This window comes from Pteropus alecto, unplaced genomic scaffold (genome assembly GCF_000325575.1).
Source record: "Pteropus alecto unplaced genomic scaffold, ASM32557v1 scaffold131, whole genome shotgun sequence".
In the NCBI taxonomy this organism is placed as follows: Eukaryota; Metazoa; Chordata; class Mammalia; order Chiroptera; family Pteropodidae; genus Pteropus; species Pteropus alecto.
The window spans coordinates 19169157-19185297 of NW_006434709.1; the positions used below are offsets into that span (position 1 = coordinate 19169157).

General features: G+C 53.2%; 1 protein-coding gene and 1 long non-coding RNA gene across 4 annotated transcripts in view; one reads left to right on the forward strand and one right to left on the reverse strand.

Moving 5' to 3' along the window:
• The window catches only part of TTC7A (tetratricopeptide repeat domain 7A), a 111666-nt gene that overhangs the window by 31144 nt on the left and 64381 nt on the right, over window positions 1–16141 (reverse strand). For all 3 annotated transcript variants that reach the window (XM_025045222.1, XM_006909621.3, XM_025045221.1), the window contains exons 12-15: window positions 14336–14453; window positions 13139–13196; window positions 11880–11952; window positions 9700–9860 (exon numbers count right to left, since the gene is read on the reverse strand). In XM_025045222.1, coding sequence (XP_024900990.1) covers window positions 9700–9860; window positions 11880–11952; window positions 13139–13196; window positions 14336–14453 — 410 coding nt within the window. The remainder of the gene's footprint in view (window positions 1–9699; window positions 9861–11879; window positions 11953–13138; window positions 13197–14335; window positions 14454–16141) is intronic.
• LOC112477925 lies at window positions 11–6254 on the forward strand. The gene is made up of 2 exons (XR_003045683.1): window positions 11–5714; window positions 6018–6254. It is a non-coding gene; the product is annotated as an uncharacterized LOC112477925 (long non-coding RNA).

The following is a 16141-nucleotide window of genomic DNA, read 5'->3' on the forward strand; positions in this document are numbered from 1 at the left end:
CCCTGCAGAGTCTGAATGTCTGTCTGACTGTCCGTGTCTGCGCCAGTCCCTCTCCTGTGGGAGAAAGACAGACCAGTGAGGTCAGAGTCTCTGGGTGTCACCACAGGTCACCAGAATTGCCAATCTTCCAGATCCCCCCAGCCAGGGCTGAAGGTGGAGGTTCCCAGGGGAATAGTTGGGTAGGCTTGGCCTCCACCTCTTCCTCCCATCCTTCCTGGGCCCTTCCTGCCTGGTCTGCACTCCTGGGGCAAGACCAGAATCAGCCTGCTAATTATCAGAAGGATTAATACTTGGAGCTGTTCTCATTTGAGGCAAAGACAAATCATTTTTTCCCACTGCTATGAAGAGGAGATATGTTAGGGTGAGCCTCCTCATAACTGGGTAAGCATGAGCCTCTTTAAAACCTTTTTTCCCAAAAAAGAATTCTTTGATAAATAGGGGATATTTTTGTGACAATGGCTCTGGCTAAGCAAGCTCTGTCCTGGGGTCAGAGGTCATCTTGTCCAGTCCACCTTTTCAGGAGCCTCGGATCATTCTCCCCTGTGTCCCCTCCCTGGCTGGTTACCCCAGCACCCTTGGTGGCAGGGAGATGCTGGCAGGGCAGATCTGGCTGCAGCGAAGGACATGGGCTATACGGGTGGCAAGCACAATGGGTCTACATTTTCCTTTCATGTTCCTGAAAGCAGCTCCCTATACAATTCCTCAGCATGTACAGTAAACACTTGAACACGGTAACTGCCATGCATCTGAGAGAGCCACCTCTGGCCCCGGGCTCATTCTTCCTCAAACAGCAGGACACTGCAGAAATGGCCTTTGGTATCAGATGAAGCTGGTATGCTTCTAGGCTTTGCTGCTTCCTAGCAGGTGCCTTCACCTCTCTGAGTTTTTACCTATTGTGTAAAGCGGGGCCAGTAATGGCACTGCCCAGGAGGGCTATTGGGAGGATTAGGGCAAGAGAGCCTATAAAGGCAGCCCTGGTGCACAGTTATCCCTCGAAAGAGGTTAGTGTCAGCCCCAGACCACTCACTCCGTCATTACCAGTCCTCCCTGTTAGATTCTGTACTCTGGGGCAGGGACCATGTCTTTCTTATCTTTGTATCCCCAATGCCTGACCTAATGTCACTCAATGGATCTTTGCTGGATAATGGAAGAAGGAAGTTGAGTCGCAAGGACTCACTGAGGCCTGGAGAGCTGTGGGCATTCCCAGGATCAGAGGACTCTGAAGAAGTGAAGGGGCAGGATGTCCTGCAGAATGCTCCGCTTTTCCTGGTCCCATGCCTCTGTTCACCCGTTCACTGGGCCATGGGTGGCTCTGCCTGATCCCTCAGGTTTCTGGCCATCGTGGGAGCCTTCCACACTGGGGGAAGGGATGGCAGCAGGTGTGGTGAATGTGCAAAAGGGGGTATTATCTCTTTAAAGGACAGTAATTAGTAATTCCAGCTGATGGGTGTACTGTGCTGTTTTAATGAAGTATTCTATTTTTACAGAAAACACATAATTGAGTGAAAAAGCAGGCTATTCTCTGAGTTAGGTGGCCTATGCCTCTGGAAAGTCTAACTCCTCGGCCAGGAGGCCAGAATTGGCACACAGACAGCATGGGGTTCTATAGGAAGCGGACCCCATCCTGGGCTGCCCCCAGTCGGACTCAGTGGTGAAAACCAGGGGCCACATTTGAGGATCCACGTTCAAATCCCAGCTTCCCTTCTTCTAGCCATGTGACCCCGGGCAAGTCAGGTAACTTCAATTTTGTATCTATAAAATGGGAATGACAAGATCTGTATATATGCCTTGGGGGTTCTTATGTGGAAATAAAAGCCTAGCAGGGGGTTGGCATTTCATAAAGGGTCTGATCCACGTCTGCCCTGTCAATATTTACCTAGCCCCTGTTATCTAGTTGCTTACTTATGCCCTCCATGCCTCTGTTTCTTCATCTGTAAAGTGGGAACAATGGGAGTTTCTGTATCTCCTAATATTGCTAAGGGGGTGTAATTGAAGTGCTTAGAGCAGCGCCTGGCAGAGCAAGCACTGGGTGCACTGCTCATGGGTTCAAGCAGACTAGGGCTGTTCAGCCCATTAGCTGGCGTGAGTTCTAGTCCTTGCTTTGCCACTCATCAGCTACCTGATCTTGAGATATCATCTAGCGTTCCCATTAGTTTGTTCACCTTTAAAGTAGGAGAGCTATAAAAACTAAAACATAAATCAAACACAAATGATAACAAAACAGGGTAAGGGGTGTGCGCACTCTGAGAGCTGTAAGATGTCAACATCCCCATGTGTTCCCTTCCTTCCTTCCCATGGTCTACTCATCAGATGGTCTACTTGGGTGCTGGGCGCCCAGCCACGGGCTCCCTACAGGAGGAGGGGAAAGCAGAGGACAGGCCACAGTCTCTGCCCCAGAGGTGTTTCCACACTCAGGGGAGGTTCAAACAATACATCTGAGACGATTAGGAAACTAAACAGAGGAGAACCAAGCACTCGACTGAGTGGGTCAGCTTTGAGGAACTCCATGAGGAACACTTCAGGCCAAGTGAAGCTGAGGGGTCTCTGAGAAAGCACAGCAGGGTAGGGAGGGCTGGACTGGCAGAGAAGAAAAGCCAGGAGGTGGGTGGGAGGGGCCAGCCTGACCAGGCAGAGACTCCTTCCCCAGGACAGGATGGGGGCATGGAGAAAGGGGGAGTAGCCCCTCTGTGTCGGAGACAGAGCACCCCTAGAGCCCCATTCAGGCTGTCATCACCTGGCTCTCAGGGTGTGGCCCTGCCCCTGGCCAGGAATACCAGGCATTTGCTGAAGGGCGCAGGTCTCCCAGACTCCTAGACTCCATGCCTCTGGGACAGACTCCACCAGGGCAATTAACTGATTAAAGTCACACCGAGCTCTCTGAGGGTATTATTAAAGCCCTAACAGGAGCATCTCCCTGAGAAGGAGAGGGCCACAGTCAGGTCCAGCCTTAGTACCTTCCCATGGACGAACCCCCAGTGTGAAAGGGATTCTTATGGTTCCCAGCCCTGAAAACCAACGATTTTTCCTTGGGTCTGGAGAATTACATTGACTCATATCCCCTAATCTTTTAAGGCTTACACTGATCTTCTACCTCCTAACGAATTCATTCAATGTGACCCAACTTTGAAGCTTTAAAAATCAACAGCCTGTATGCTTTGCTTACTGAATTTAGCCTCTCTGTACTTCAAACCCTGTCCTACCTGGAGTACATGCTATGGCTGGCTGCATGGCAAGGCCTTCTTGTCTGTGTGGACTGATGGCTGACCCAGTGGCCTCCAGGCCCATTTCCCTCAGCTGCAGGCCACCTCCAGTTAACCCCAGATAACTCTGCAAACACAAATTCACAACCTCGAAAGATATGAACGCAAACCACGCAGGGCAATTCCATGACCATTCGGAGGCGGAAGAACTTGCAGAAAGTCCTCAGGGAGAACAAAGGAAGGCTTCCAAGCTGGTATAAGGCACCAAGAAGCAAACGCTTTGGTCCTGGTTTGTGATCTCTGCTCAGTGAGCAGAACCTGAGGACCCGAAGACCACCTGTAGCCAAGAGGAGGACAGCCCTGCTTCACAGTACGAATGCCCCTCCTGGGCCCGGGCCCCTCCAGCTAGAGAATGGTGTGCCCTGGGCCCCAGTGCCTGTCTCTAGAACAGGTTATAAGCAAGGAAATCAAGGAGTCCAGGAAGCAAAGGGCTAAAACCACTTTAAAACAAATGAAGAATTCCTTTTGGAAAAATATGCAAATATCTCTTTCCTTTCCTCCCTCTCCTCTTCAAACAAAGCCACCCAGGTCATCTACCCTGCTAGTCTGAGTTAAGTGGACAACTAAGGGAGACCGAGGACTCTGACTGCAGCGTCACACAGAGTGAGATCACAGGAGGCTGCACGGAACAACCAGCGAAGGGAAATGCTGAATGTCAAACCAGCTTAGCAATGAGGAACTGACCTTTGGGGAAGAGAGCCTGGTGCCAGTGATTATGTCTGGCTTAACACTCCCCCTCTACCACGCAGCCTGCAAGCTGAACCCCCGGCTCTTGTCCTCGGGGGGCTGTGGAAGCTAAATATGTTTAATGAATGCAGCAAAGTGATAAACTAGGTTTATGCTCATACCTTTGATTCCAGCCTCCTCACTGGAGGGTTGGTATTTTAAGCGTCCTTTTGATCTACTACAAGTCCCTAATAAGATCCATCCAATAAACACACTGGGTTTAAGTCAGAAATGTTAACAGGAGCCCCAGAGGAATGCACCACTAGAAATATGTCACTTGCCACTTGAGAAAAAGGTGAGGCAGGACAGGTAGATCAGAGAGGTGCCCTTGGGGCCAGCGCTAACCTTAACTAAATAAGGTCAAGGTCTGGCCCCAGCCAACGCCTAGTTATCAGCTCAAACATTTTCCAAAACAGCCTAGGTTTCCCTGGGGAGATGGCTTTGATGGTTTCATTTGTTTACACACAGCGAGCTCTGGCTTGTTGAGAGGGCTGCATTCATTGTTCCAGTGCTGGGGAGTGCTCCCCACTTCCACACACCTTCCCCCAGGACCTTCCAAGTCCCCCTGGACCTGGGTGGGGCGGCCTACCCTGACTGACAGTGGTGGAAGGAGGCAACCTTGGAATTGCGGAGACGGGCAGGGCAAACCAGTTGGCTCCTCTGCCACCAGCCCAGGGCCGGGGCTTTCAACACTGATGTGGCAGGCTGCCAAGCCTGGGGTGGGGGCAGTGACTGACAGGCTGGTTATTGGAAAGCTCCCATCATTAGCTCAGGAATGTTGTTTGGTTACCATGGTGACCTTCACTACAAGAGGCCTGACTAAAGCACAAGGAATCTGCTACCTAAAACCAGCGCCCCAAGGAGCCCTGGGCTTCAGGATCCATGCTTATCAGTAGCTGATTCCCTCTGACCCTGCACTCCTGCCCCCCTGGGCTGGGCCTCCCAGCTGCCTCCCGTACCCACGACCAGGAGAAAAGCCTAGCAAAGGTATCTTCAAGTTCGTATGGGCCCTCTCGCATTCCAGGGCCTGGCCTGGCTTAGAACCAGGTCTGAACAGGGAGGCTGCTGCCCCCACGAGGCCCTCTGCAGGCTGACCAGGACTGGCCTCAGCCAGCACATGTGTCCAGGGCTTAGTTAGAAGCCCTCAGGATTTCAGGAGGTTGCTCAGGGTGTCTGGTTCCCACTGTGCCAGGCTCACACTGTCCCCGTGGCCATCGGTCTCTGCCTCATCACGTTCCTGCCTTTTTAAACCCAAGCTCCATTAACTAAAGGTCCTCCCACAGCACGAAAATCAAGATCCTCTTTGCTTTGCTTTCTAATCCCTGAATTCAGGAGGATTTTCGAAAGTTCAACTCCACGAAAGCTGAATTTTTCTCCAGGAGTCTTGAGACTGCTTGTAGGAATTACGGCCTCTTATGCAGCTAAAAAGCTTAAAGACCTTTCACAGAGCTTCCCTGCCTCTGCCTCCCTGCCCTCCCTTACACACAGGGCACCCTCCTCCACCTCCTGGCCCACGAGCACTGGCCCCCTTGGGTGCCATGTTGCAGTCTGACACAGTGGGCTGCCTTCCAGACCCCACCACACGGTTATAAACCGACCGTGAGACCTTCTCTTGCCCGAGTCTTACAAGACTTTGGAAGCTGAGGGAGGCAGAATGGATGTCAGTCTTCTGGCAGATGAGAAAATGAAGGCAAGGAAAGGAGGAGCATGCTGCTGGAGGGGACACAGGTAAGTGACAGGCACGACTTGCACAGGGATAAGCTGATGTGGAAAGGGGTCCATTGCACCCTCCCCTGTGCCAGGTCTCCTCCACCCCAACGCTGGCTGGTCTACCTCTTTCTTTTCACTAACGCAGGCTCTGCAGAAAGGCAGACCCTCTAAACGATCTCAGCCACATGGGGCAGCTAGTGGGGAGGTGCTCAGTGGCAGACAGACCCAGACCACGGGCCCTTAAGTGCCCCCCGAATACATAGACCTTGCTGGTGATGTGGAGGTCAGGGTGATGGCGGTTTGACTTTTGTTTTGCTGCAGTGATGTTTACTGGACCGGTCATTTAATTAACTGCCATTGCAACAGCTGGCGCCACACAGCTTGTTCCCAAAGCAGGGAGCAGCTGGAGAAGCAGGATGCAGTTTCCACTGAAGAGCAATGACATTTTTCAGTGATCCCTGACCAGTAATGGACTCGATGATATATCCTGCTAACCCATGGATTTCTGTATTCCCGGAGTTTCATCTGTGGGGAATAGTACTGACTTATTTGCAAAGAGCCATGGTCATCCTCTTTGGTCAATCCAGAGCTTTGTGGTAGATGGATTTTCCATCCTCACTCCTACTTCATATCTATATCTATATCTATATCTATATCTATATCTATATCTATATCTATATCTATATCTATATCTATATCTATATCTATATCTATATCTATATCTATATCTATATCTATATCTATATCTATATCTATATCTATATCTATATCTATATCTATATCTATATCTATATCTATATCTATATCTATATCTGTATCTGTATCTGTATCTATATCTATATCTATCTATATATCTAGATACACACACACACATGCATATATTCGTACACACATACACACACACGTACATATTTTAAGGTGGAGTTTTTTTTTCTCCCTAAGACAATAGAAATGTGAAATGTATTCTCTCAGTTCTGGAGGCCAGAAGCCTCCTATATTTTTTCCAGTTAGTTTTGCAGCCTTTTAGGGCTGGCTCAGATCAAGACAGAGCTCTTCACGGTTATGGAGGTGAAAAGCTCATGGTGGCTCAGGGATAAAGAACCTTTCACTACTTCTCTACTCCACTGACCCCGATGGGCTTTGCAGAGTGAGGCACCATGGGGGAGGGGGTGCTCAGGTGGCCAAATGCTCCTCAGTAGGCATCTGTATACTGACATAGGAACAGAAGAATCCCGAGGAGGCCTCTGGGGACAGGACTCAAATGTTTTCCTTCCTTGGGCTTGGGCCTCACAGAAGTTTCCCTGCTGCTGGCCCCAGGGCCCCAGCCTGAGGCCCCTGCAGTGGCAGCCCTGGTGTGTCTCTGGATGGGGGAACTCTGTTTCCACAGTGATGGCTGCCCCTTTAGAAGGATTCTGCCTGCAGAAGTGGGGACACAGCTGACAGAGAGGGGCCCAGTTATCCCGCAAACTGACTAAAAGCACAACCTATACCAGGGCGGCTCACCGTTTTTGGGTCTAGGGTCCCTCTGAGGGTCTGCTGAAAGCCCTCTCCCTGGATGCATGCACACAGTGCAAATCTTAGTGAGTTCAGTTCCAGGCATCTTGGAGGCCCAGAAGTCCAGCCATGGGCCTCCCAGGGGGAGTCACCAATCTCACAGCAAGGACCGCCTCTCTAGCGCCCCCATGAAGACACTTTCAGTGAGTGAAGCATTTCTTGGGAAAGGAGGGGGCACCTGAGTGAGGTGGGAGGAAAGGGGATGGAGGGGCGCACACTGCCAACAAGGGAGGGAATAGTGGGGAGAAGACAGCTTCCTCAACTAGCCTGAGCCAGGGAGGATGGAGGAAGCCCACAGGAAGCAGGAGGCACCTCCCCTGGGTGCGCTGGGAGGTGCTGAGGGTGAGCCAGAGAGCTCCCCCACCCTCATCTCGGACAAATCCACCCCACTCCCGCTGTTCCTAGCACAGCATGGGCTTCGAGCAGATTTTCAAAAAGTGGCGTTAGCCTCCCACATCGGGCCAAGGGAGGTGACTCTGCCAGCACAAAGCATTCATCCCAGAAGTTGGGAAGAGACACTGCAGTAAGATGCCAGACGCCGGGACAGGGGGTCCGAGGAGGGGCTGAGCGGGCAGCATGTGAATCCCCTTCCCTTGTTTCCATCAGGACGGTTCTACTTCTATCTGTTCATAGTCTTAATTTACATGTAAGATTTCACTTGGAAAAAAGGACTTGCTGATAAAACAATATCTGATGACTGGCCTTGTGGCCAGCAGCAGACAACGGGTCACACCCTGTCACACAGGTGAGCCTGGAAAAAAGCAAAGTAACTAGTACTGGAAGAGGTAGACCTCTGTCCTTTGTGTATTTTCATTAAAAGTAAAAAATAAACTTCTATGCAGTAGGTCTTGCTGTATCGTACTCGGGATTAATGAGACAACATAACTATCCGTTGTCCACGTGTACTTTTTTTTCTGTATATTAGTATTCCCGAAGCTAGCTGCCTTTAAAGTGAATTGATTTCAATTTTAATAATCTTGCAAATGCGGGGTCGAAGCCAAGAGCCAGGGGCATCTTCTTAACACAAATAATGGGTTATGTTGAGTTGGCCACACACTGTCTCTGCTTACACCTGGCTGTGGGCAGCTGGGACCCACCTGGACCAAGATGTCGGGTGGACGAAAGGGGTCAGAAGCCAGGGTGCTGTGGGCAGAGGGGTGGTTTACTCCCAGGTAAGCAGGCCAACCTGCAGGATGAACGCCTGCCCGAGGTCTTAGTCACAGGGTCTTCCTCATCAGGGGAGCATACTGGGGAGCTTATGGTTAGGTCACTCTGCTTCTCCCAAAGCACCTTTCCTGAGCCTTGGCGAGAAGGAAGCCATCTTCAGCAAAGTCCATAGGCCAAGCCACCCTCAGCATCCTTTGAAGGAGGCCGAGGCACAGGAATCCTGGGGCTTTGCCCTAAGGGGCAGCCCTGTCCCATCACCTCTCACGGCTATGGCACCCACCAATTTTCCCTAATTCTCTGTGAACCGGTTTTCATTGCCAGCATAAGTCACCTCTCAGAGTAGCCAGGACCCTGTTTCTTTCTCTTGTCTGTGGCTGGTTCTAAATTCCCTCCTTCAGACCCTAAAATGGGACACCCTGAGAGTGGGGTACTCAGAGGCCCCTCCATTCTGGAATCACAGGGTTCAGAGAAACAAGATCTATCACACCCAGTGTCATCTGCCTGGGGGAGGAGGGCAGAAGTCAAGCCAATCTCCCTTTTGTTCACGTCTGAAGAGCAACACACCCTCCTGCTGCAGCTGGCCCAGCAGGGCTCTTGTCACCAGCCCCAGAGTCCCCGCTGGGTGGCAGCAGGTCTTCTGTGTACAGGTGGGGCCAGGCGGGAGAGTCTAATTCTTCTTCATCCACCCACCACCAGGGCCAAGTGCAGCACAAACCCTGCTCCACAGAGAGGGCCATCTGGGCGACACGGTAAATGGGAGTGTGGAGAAGCCGAGAATGGAAGGAAAGGCCAGGACTACCCTGCAGGGAGATGACCTCTTCCCCCAAGCCCACTAGCCTGCTTGGACGCAGGGAAATGGCTCCCTTGGCCCGCACCAGCCCAGCCAGTGTTAGAATCCCACCTGTGGCTGGCTGTGCCAGGGTTATAATGAAGTTACCTAAGCTAGTGTTCCCAGGAGGCTCAAATACAGAGCCCAAGGTGGAGTGGAAGCAACTTGACCACGTGTGTTTGACCACATCCCCTCTGTGGTCCACGAAGCCCCTGTAGAGCCCTCAGATGCCACATAGAGCTCACCACTCCCCACCTGGAACCTCTGGACACAGAATACCAAAGCCATTCTCCTGCCCCACAGGTCCTCATCCTGCCTTAGCTCTCTAGCTGGGAGCATGCATGCAATGGGCACTTAATCAGTGTGTGTTAGCTGGGCAGGGTGTGCATGGACTCCCACGTGTGTTCCTGACTGGCCAGCCCCTCAGCCCAGTGGTGCCCACAGGGAACTCACTTGAAGTTCTCAGGGTACTCCGTGATGGCCATGTTGATGACATCCAGTGCGTGCTGGTAGTGCTTCTGGGCGGAGAAGAGCAGTGCCAGCAGGTGGAGGGCATTGGCATCGTCCCTGCACACTTTCAGGGCCTCCTGCAGCTGCTCCATGGCGCTAGAGATCTGCCAGAGAAAGCTGCCAACTTAGCGATCTTCCCCAAGGCCCACACCTCCCCCCAGGGCTTTGGTGCCAAGTGCCAGCCATCAAGGAGGCACCGGGCTCAGGTGAGACCCTGGGCACTGGGGGAGCAGGGCTGGTGCTCTGATGAAAAAGCAAACCCCCAAGTCACATGGTAAGAGAGATCTTTTGCCCCAAGTCAGGCCCAGGAAGCTACTGCTGTCCCCACTCGAGAGTAAAGAGGAACAGGTGTGCAGTGCAGCACAAAGGATCTAGGTAGATGCCAGGAAGCATTTCTTAAACCAGAGGAGTCGGGGCTGTAAGGATAGGCCATCAGGCCCTTTTCTCTGAACCTGTCCATAAAGTGATGGAGACCGTCAGATAAACGCCCCTCTTACTCAGAGGCCCACAGTGGCAAGAGTTTGGGCTATGGGGTCAAATGGGGGGCATGGATCCCAGCTCTGCCACATGCTAGTTGGCATCTTAGGACAAGGGACTTCACCTCTCCGAGCTGTAGTTTGTATGCTACCAAATGAAGATGATAGTCATGCCCATTTCAGTGGCTGAGAGGACAAGACAATGTAGGACAAATGTCCTGCAGGGTCCTGCACACCTTTGAAAATGTGCTTCCCTCTTCAAGCTCTCAAAGCTAGGCAGCTAATGACCAGGTAAGACCCTTCTAGTCCTGAGGAGTGTGTTTGTTCTCTTGTGCTCTCAGGCCTGGTAGTTGCATCAGCCCCTGTGACTATCACCATCCTCCCAGGAGTCTCATCATTCTTCTTGGAAAGTCTTGCTCCTTATCAAACCTCAGATACAGCACCGCCCCCCAACCCCTCGCCATGCTCCCTGAGAGGCCGGTACTTCAGGCCAGCTGGGGCCTTGGCTTTTGGTGTGCCTGGCCCTTGCCTGGTCTCCACCTGGCCTCTGCACAGGCCTGGGCAGTGCCAGGCCCAGAGTCCTCCCATAGGGACCTACCTTTGTGGAAAGGTCAAAGAAAGGGAACGAGGAAGCTAAGGTCAATGTGGCTTCCAACTTGGCTTGCCCGTGCCCCGTGAGGCTGCTCCTGCCCTGGTGATTCCACAGAGTGGACCCCACTATCTTGGGTTGGGTATCTGAGTCTGCAGCCATCACTGCTCAGACAGCCATACATACTCTGGGTAGGATGGGCTGGTGGGCCGGAGACCCAGGCAGGCCAGGTCTAGCTTAGAGTCTTGACCCCATGATACTACCAAGATCTGAGACAAAAGACGCCATTCATCGGAGGTGTCTGAATAATTAAAGGTATTAAAAAATGCATCACCAAAGGTTTATCATGAACTAGACTGGCAAGAAAAGCACTGGTTCTTTTACAAAGAGCTAAAAATAAGTGGTCTCAGGTATCTTTCCATCCATGATCCCGGGAGCACCAGAGCAGACTGATGCTCCTAAGAGAACAGCACAGAGGTATCAAGTGCCTCATCCAGGACCTGGAAGTCAGGAGCCGTGGGTACAGTGGGGCGAGGGGCTGAGACAGTCAGGGGCAGCCTGGAGGTGAAGGAGGGACGAAGTTTACTGGGAGGAGGGGTGGGTACGAGAGGAAGAGGGGAGAGCAGAGGGAACGACAGACAGCAGGGCTGCCAGGGAGAAAATGACTGAGATAGAAGGACTCAGAGAGGGAGACAAGACAACTCAGAGTGACAACGAGTGACAAGTAAGGCCAGGGCACGCCTGGGCACCAGGACCAGGGTTTGAGCATGGGGTGAGAGGGAAGGGCCCTGCAATGAGAGTCAGGGTGCGGTAAGGGGAGACGCCAAGCCGATGCAGGGTGGAGCGCAAGGTAAAACAGGGGCTTTGCCTCATTCTCTGACTTAATCCTTACTAGGTTCTTCTGAGGTGACATATGAGGGTGTTCACATAGATAAGGAAATCGAGGCTCAGAAAGGTCAAATCACTTGCAAAGGGTCACATGGTCAGTAAAAGCGGTGGTGCCAGGAGAAGATCAGCAGCCCCCAGAGACCTGAGGGTTAGGAACTGTGAGGACCCACCTGTCGGACAAGGGCCAGCTGCAGGGAGACATAGAGGATGACCTGGGGGTCGCCGGGTGCCAGCTGCTGAGCTCTGTATGGGGAAAAGCAGCACCAAGTCAGTCATCAAGGGTTGGGCAACCATTGTGTGACATTTGCTTCCAGCATGTCATGTGTTGGGGCAAAATGTCAGGGATTCTGCCTGGTCTAGCTTGGGAGGGTGCCCAGCTGGGAGATAATGGCAGAAAGCCACAGACAGCCCAAGGCAGAGGCAGTTGGCTACTCAATCGCTGGCTCTGGCTGAGGCAGAGGGCTGCCTGGGAGGGGTAGGATTGGGAGTGGGAAAAGCCCCTCTCCTCTGGGAAGCTGTTAGCCTGGTCGTGGCCCTGCTGTGACCTTATACAGAGCCTGGAAACTGCCCTCTCCAGCATGGGACAGAAGGGAATACTTCCCTGAGGAAGGGGGTGGGGGTGGGGGGGAGCAGGTGGCCGGGGAATGAAGAGGCGGCAGGGGAAGGAAGGAAATGTGCCCCTACCCTGGGCACTCTGAGGGGGTTGGCCAGGATGGGACTCTGACCTCCCCGAGTTCAGGAACAACCTGCCCCAGGAGGAGCTGCATGTGCCCCATGTTCTGGGGAAGCTGGCAGGAGCCTGAGGACCTTCCACATCAGTGCTGGGGGAGGGGGCGGGCGTCGCTGGGGGACGAGACACATAGGGCTGAGGGAAGAGCCCTGCTGTGGGGCCAGAGGAAGGGTTGGGGAGGGATGCTCAGGGGTCCCAGGGCTGTGGTAGAGAGAGGGGCTCAGCAAGGATGGGTCTGAGGGAGAGAGGGGTGTTGCTGGGGAGGGGCTTCTTTGCCTCCCCTCAAGTTCCTCCAGACTCTGAGGGTGGAGGGGACCCCTTGAATTGGGGAGGGGCCGGGAGGAGACAAACACTATTTTTGAGCTCCTGCTGCAAGTAAGGCACTATGTAAGGTGCTTTCCTGCTTTATCTCAGGTAATTATCACAACCATAATGAGTTGTTATTCCCATTTTAGATCCCTGAGCTCAGGAGGGCTGGGGCTCAACCTGGGGCAGGGAAAGGAAGGTGACGAGTATTGAAAGGCTCAACCTGCCCATCCAATCCCAAAGGCCTGCTTCCTGTGTGAGTTTTCAGAGACTCAATTTCTTGGTCAATAAAATGGATCATAAACCTTTGCTCTGTATACATCGGAGGGTCCACCGACATAAAGCATGTGCATGGGCCACCTCGTGCCTCTGTGAAATTTGGGCCCTCCTCACCTCTCCAGTGTCTGCAGTGCTTTCCGGTGCAATTCATCCTGCTTGCTTTTCAGAGTCGCTGCAGGAGACAGGATGAAGATGCCATGACGGGTGCTGAGGAGTGCTGAAGGGGCCAACCCAGCCCTGTCCCACCCCAGGGCACATACGCTCTGCAGGGGGAGGCCCCATCGGGCCCTGTCTGGCAAACGCCTGCACTCAAGCAGCTCTGGACTGATGCCACCCCCTGCCCTGGTTACCAGGGAAGGGTCTTCAGAGTGGGGGTAGGGGTCCACCCAGCCCCAGCCTCCCAGCATGGCTCTCGGCACACCAGGTCCTTCCACTCGCTGCTTCTGCCACCTGGACCCGAGCCTTGAGGTTCCCACATCCATTCTGGCCACATGCCTCCTTGGGCTTCCTTATGAGGTTGCTATGGCTTTTAATTTTTTAAACCATTTTAACAAATTTTAAGTGTACAATTCAGTGGCATTAAGCACATGGACAATGTTGTTCGACCATCACCAATCTCTATCTACAGATCTTTTTCATTATCCCTAACAGAAAGTCTGTACCCTCCAAATGCCAACTTCCTTCCCCCAGCTCCCTAGTAACCTCTATCATACTTTTGGGGGCTGATTCCTATCCTGGGTTTGGTCGGGGGTGGAAACATCACTCCCTTTCCCTCAAGCTGCAAGGATACAGAAGTAGGTGGCTGCTTGATCCATGGGGGACACACAGCTGAGCTGGCAGGCTTGGGGAGAGAACGCCAGGCTCTGAGTGGCAGAAAGGAACCCACCCGCCAAGCACAAGTATTTATTAAACACCTTCTATGTACTCAGCTTTATGCCATGCATGGAGGGGGATTTGAAAGACTTTAAAAAGTCACAGCGGTGCTGAGGGTAAAGGTGAACCAGAATGAACCAAAACGAGGGTCAAGGCTGGCGGCTCATTACAGCTGCCAGCACCAGCATGGACTCTGCCAGGAACTGGGGCTGGGCCTTGAAGTGGGGGAAGAATGGGTTGATGAAGAAGGCACGTCTGGGAGTGCTGAAGTCTGGGTAAGAGTGGAAATGGGACTGAGGGGTGTGTGTGTATGTGTGCACATCCGTCCTTGAGGAGTCAAGGGGGCTGTGTTGGGAGGTGGGAAGATTGAAGTTGCCTAGGAGGCCATTAGGAGGCCTGATCCACCCCAAGCATAGGCTCTGAGGCCCCGGCACTCACCGTCAGTGGCCTGTAGGCTGTAGGTGAGACCCAGCGCCAAGTAGCCCTTGGACAGGAACTCCCCGGCTTCTTCCCCGAGGTCGATCACCATCATGGCAAAGCGCTCTGCCTCCTCCAGCTGCAGAGAGGAGAGGCCAAGGTCAGTAGAGGGGCTTTGCTGGACTTGGCATATGGCTGCTCAGTCGCCAGCATGGGTCACTCAGAACTGCAATTGCTCATGTGAGGGCAGCGTGACCAGAAAGGCCAGGTGGCTGGTCTGAGGCCACACAGCCAGAGTGGAAGGATCAAAGCTGTCACCTCTACCAGTGACTCCCTGGACCTCCCCATCCACCTACGGGCCTTGTGCTCAAGGTCACAGGGCACTGCCTCTCCCAGAGAAAGCTTCCCTTGCCCCAGGGACCTGCACCTCCCAAGACATGCTCTGCTGAGAGCATGGACCCAGGACTAGGCCAGTCTGCCAGCTCCTTTCCTTGTCTGGCTTCTGTAGGTACCTGCATCTGTCCCTGCCATGCTCAGCAGAGGGAAGCCAGGGGCAGGGTAGAGGGATAGGCAAGGCCTTGGTACTGGGCCTGGGGGACACTGCCCACCTTACAGAGCAGGCAGGCTGCTGTTCCTGCTCTGCCTATGAGCTCGCTCCCTAACACCGGGAGCTCAAACCTTTCAGCGGAAAAAGACCTGGGGCCATTTTTGTCCTGGAAGCAGCAGGGACTGTTCCAGTTGGAAAGGGACCAATTGGCACAGGTCACATGTGTACATATCATCATGGACAACATGTAACACGAAGAGAGGGGCATACACAAAGTAGGCCTCCCAGTGCTCTGGGGGCACCCATGGCAGTCAGGTCAGTCAGCGAGGCAAGGGACAGCTGTAGGCCTCAGCCAAGCACACTCACAGCCCACACGCCTCCAAGAAATGCCCCCTTCCTCCTTCCAGGTCCAGGAATGTCTTCTGTCCATATCTTTGGCGTGGCAGTGTACCCAAGTTCGTGTCACCGAGAACAAAGATGGGTATCGCCCCATAGCAAGGAGGCTAAACAAATCATACCCAAAGCCCACTGCCACCCAGATGTCAAGGCCCTTTTGTGTGGAGTGTCTTCCCCCAGCAGAGGCCCACGAAGTCAGCCAACCAGGAAGCAGAGTCAAACCTAAGTTGGCTTCTGGCACCCAAGCCAGCGGGCTCCGCCCTGCTCCTGTCCCTTCCTAGGTCCACTCCACTCCCTCAGGAGTGGGGCAGCTCTGTGCATCTTGTAGCCTGACTGATGGCCACAGCTAGAGGGTGGGCGATGGGCTCTCCCTTCTTGGAGTGTGAAGTTGAGATGCTGAGACAGAGGCCATCAGTGTGGGGAGGGAAGTTGAGCCAAGTCCGCCATTTGGATGCAGCTGTGATGAGTTATGTGCAGGAAAAAGGCTGACAGAGCAGAGAACCCAGTCAGTGAACAGAGAGAGAAAAAATAAAACCAAAGTACAAGGGAGGCAGAAGGGTGAGCTGACAGCCCAGAGAGAGATGGCTGAATCCCTCGGTGGCCCAACTATCCCCAACAAATCAAATGCTGATCAGGGCAGCCCTCCTGTCCCCTCATGGTTGAGCTCAAGCTGCTGGCCTAGGCAGTGGGACATCTCCAGGTTGGAGAGCTGGTCAATGAAAAGACAAGGGATTTAGACAGCTGGGCCTCTGACTCCATCGGAACTAAGGAGCTGGGGTTTAGGGGGAAACATCAGCTCAAGAAATCCTGTAGCTGCCTGCTGACCAGCCCCAACTGGCTGGGTAGGCCCAAGGCTGGAGATACAGATCTGTCTCCTGGAGCAC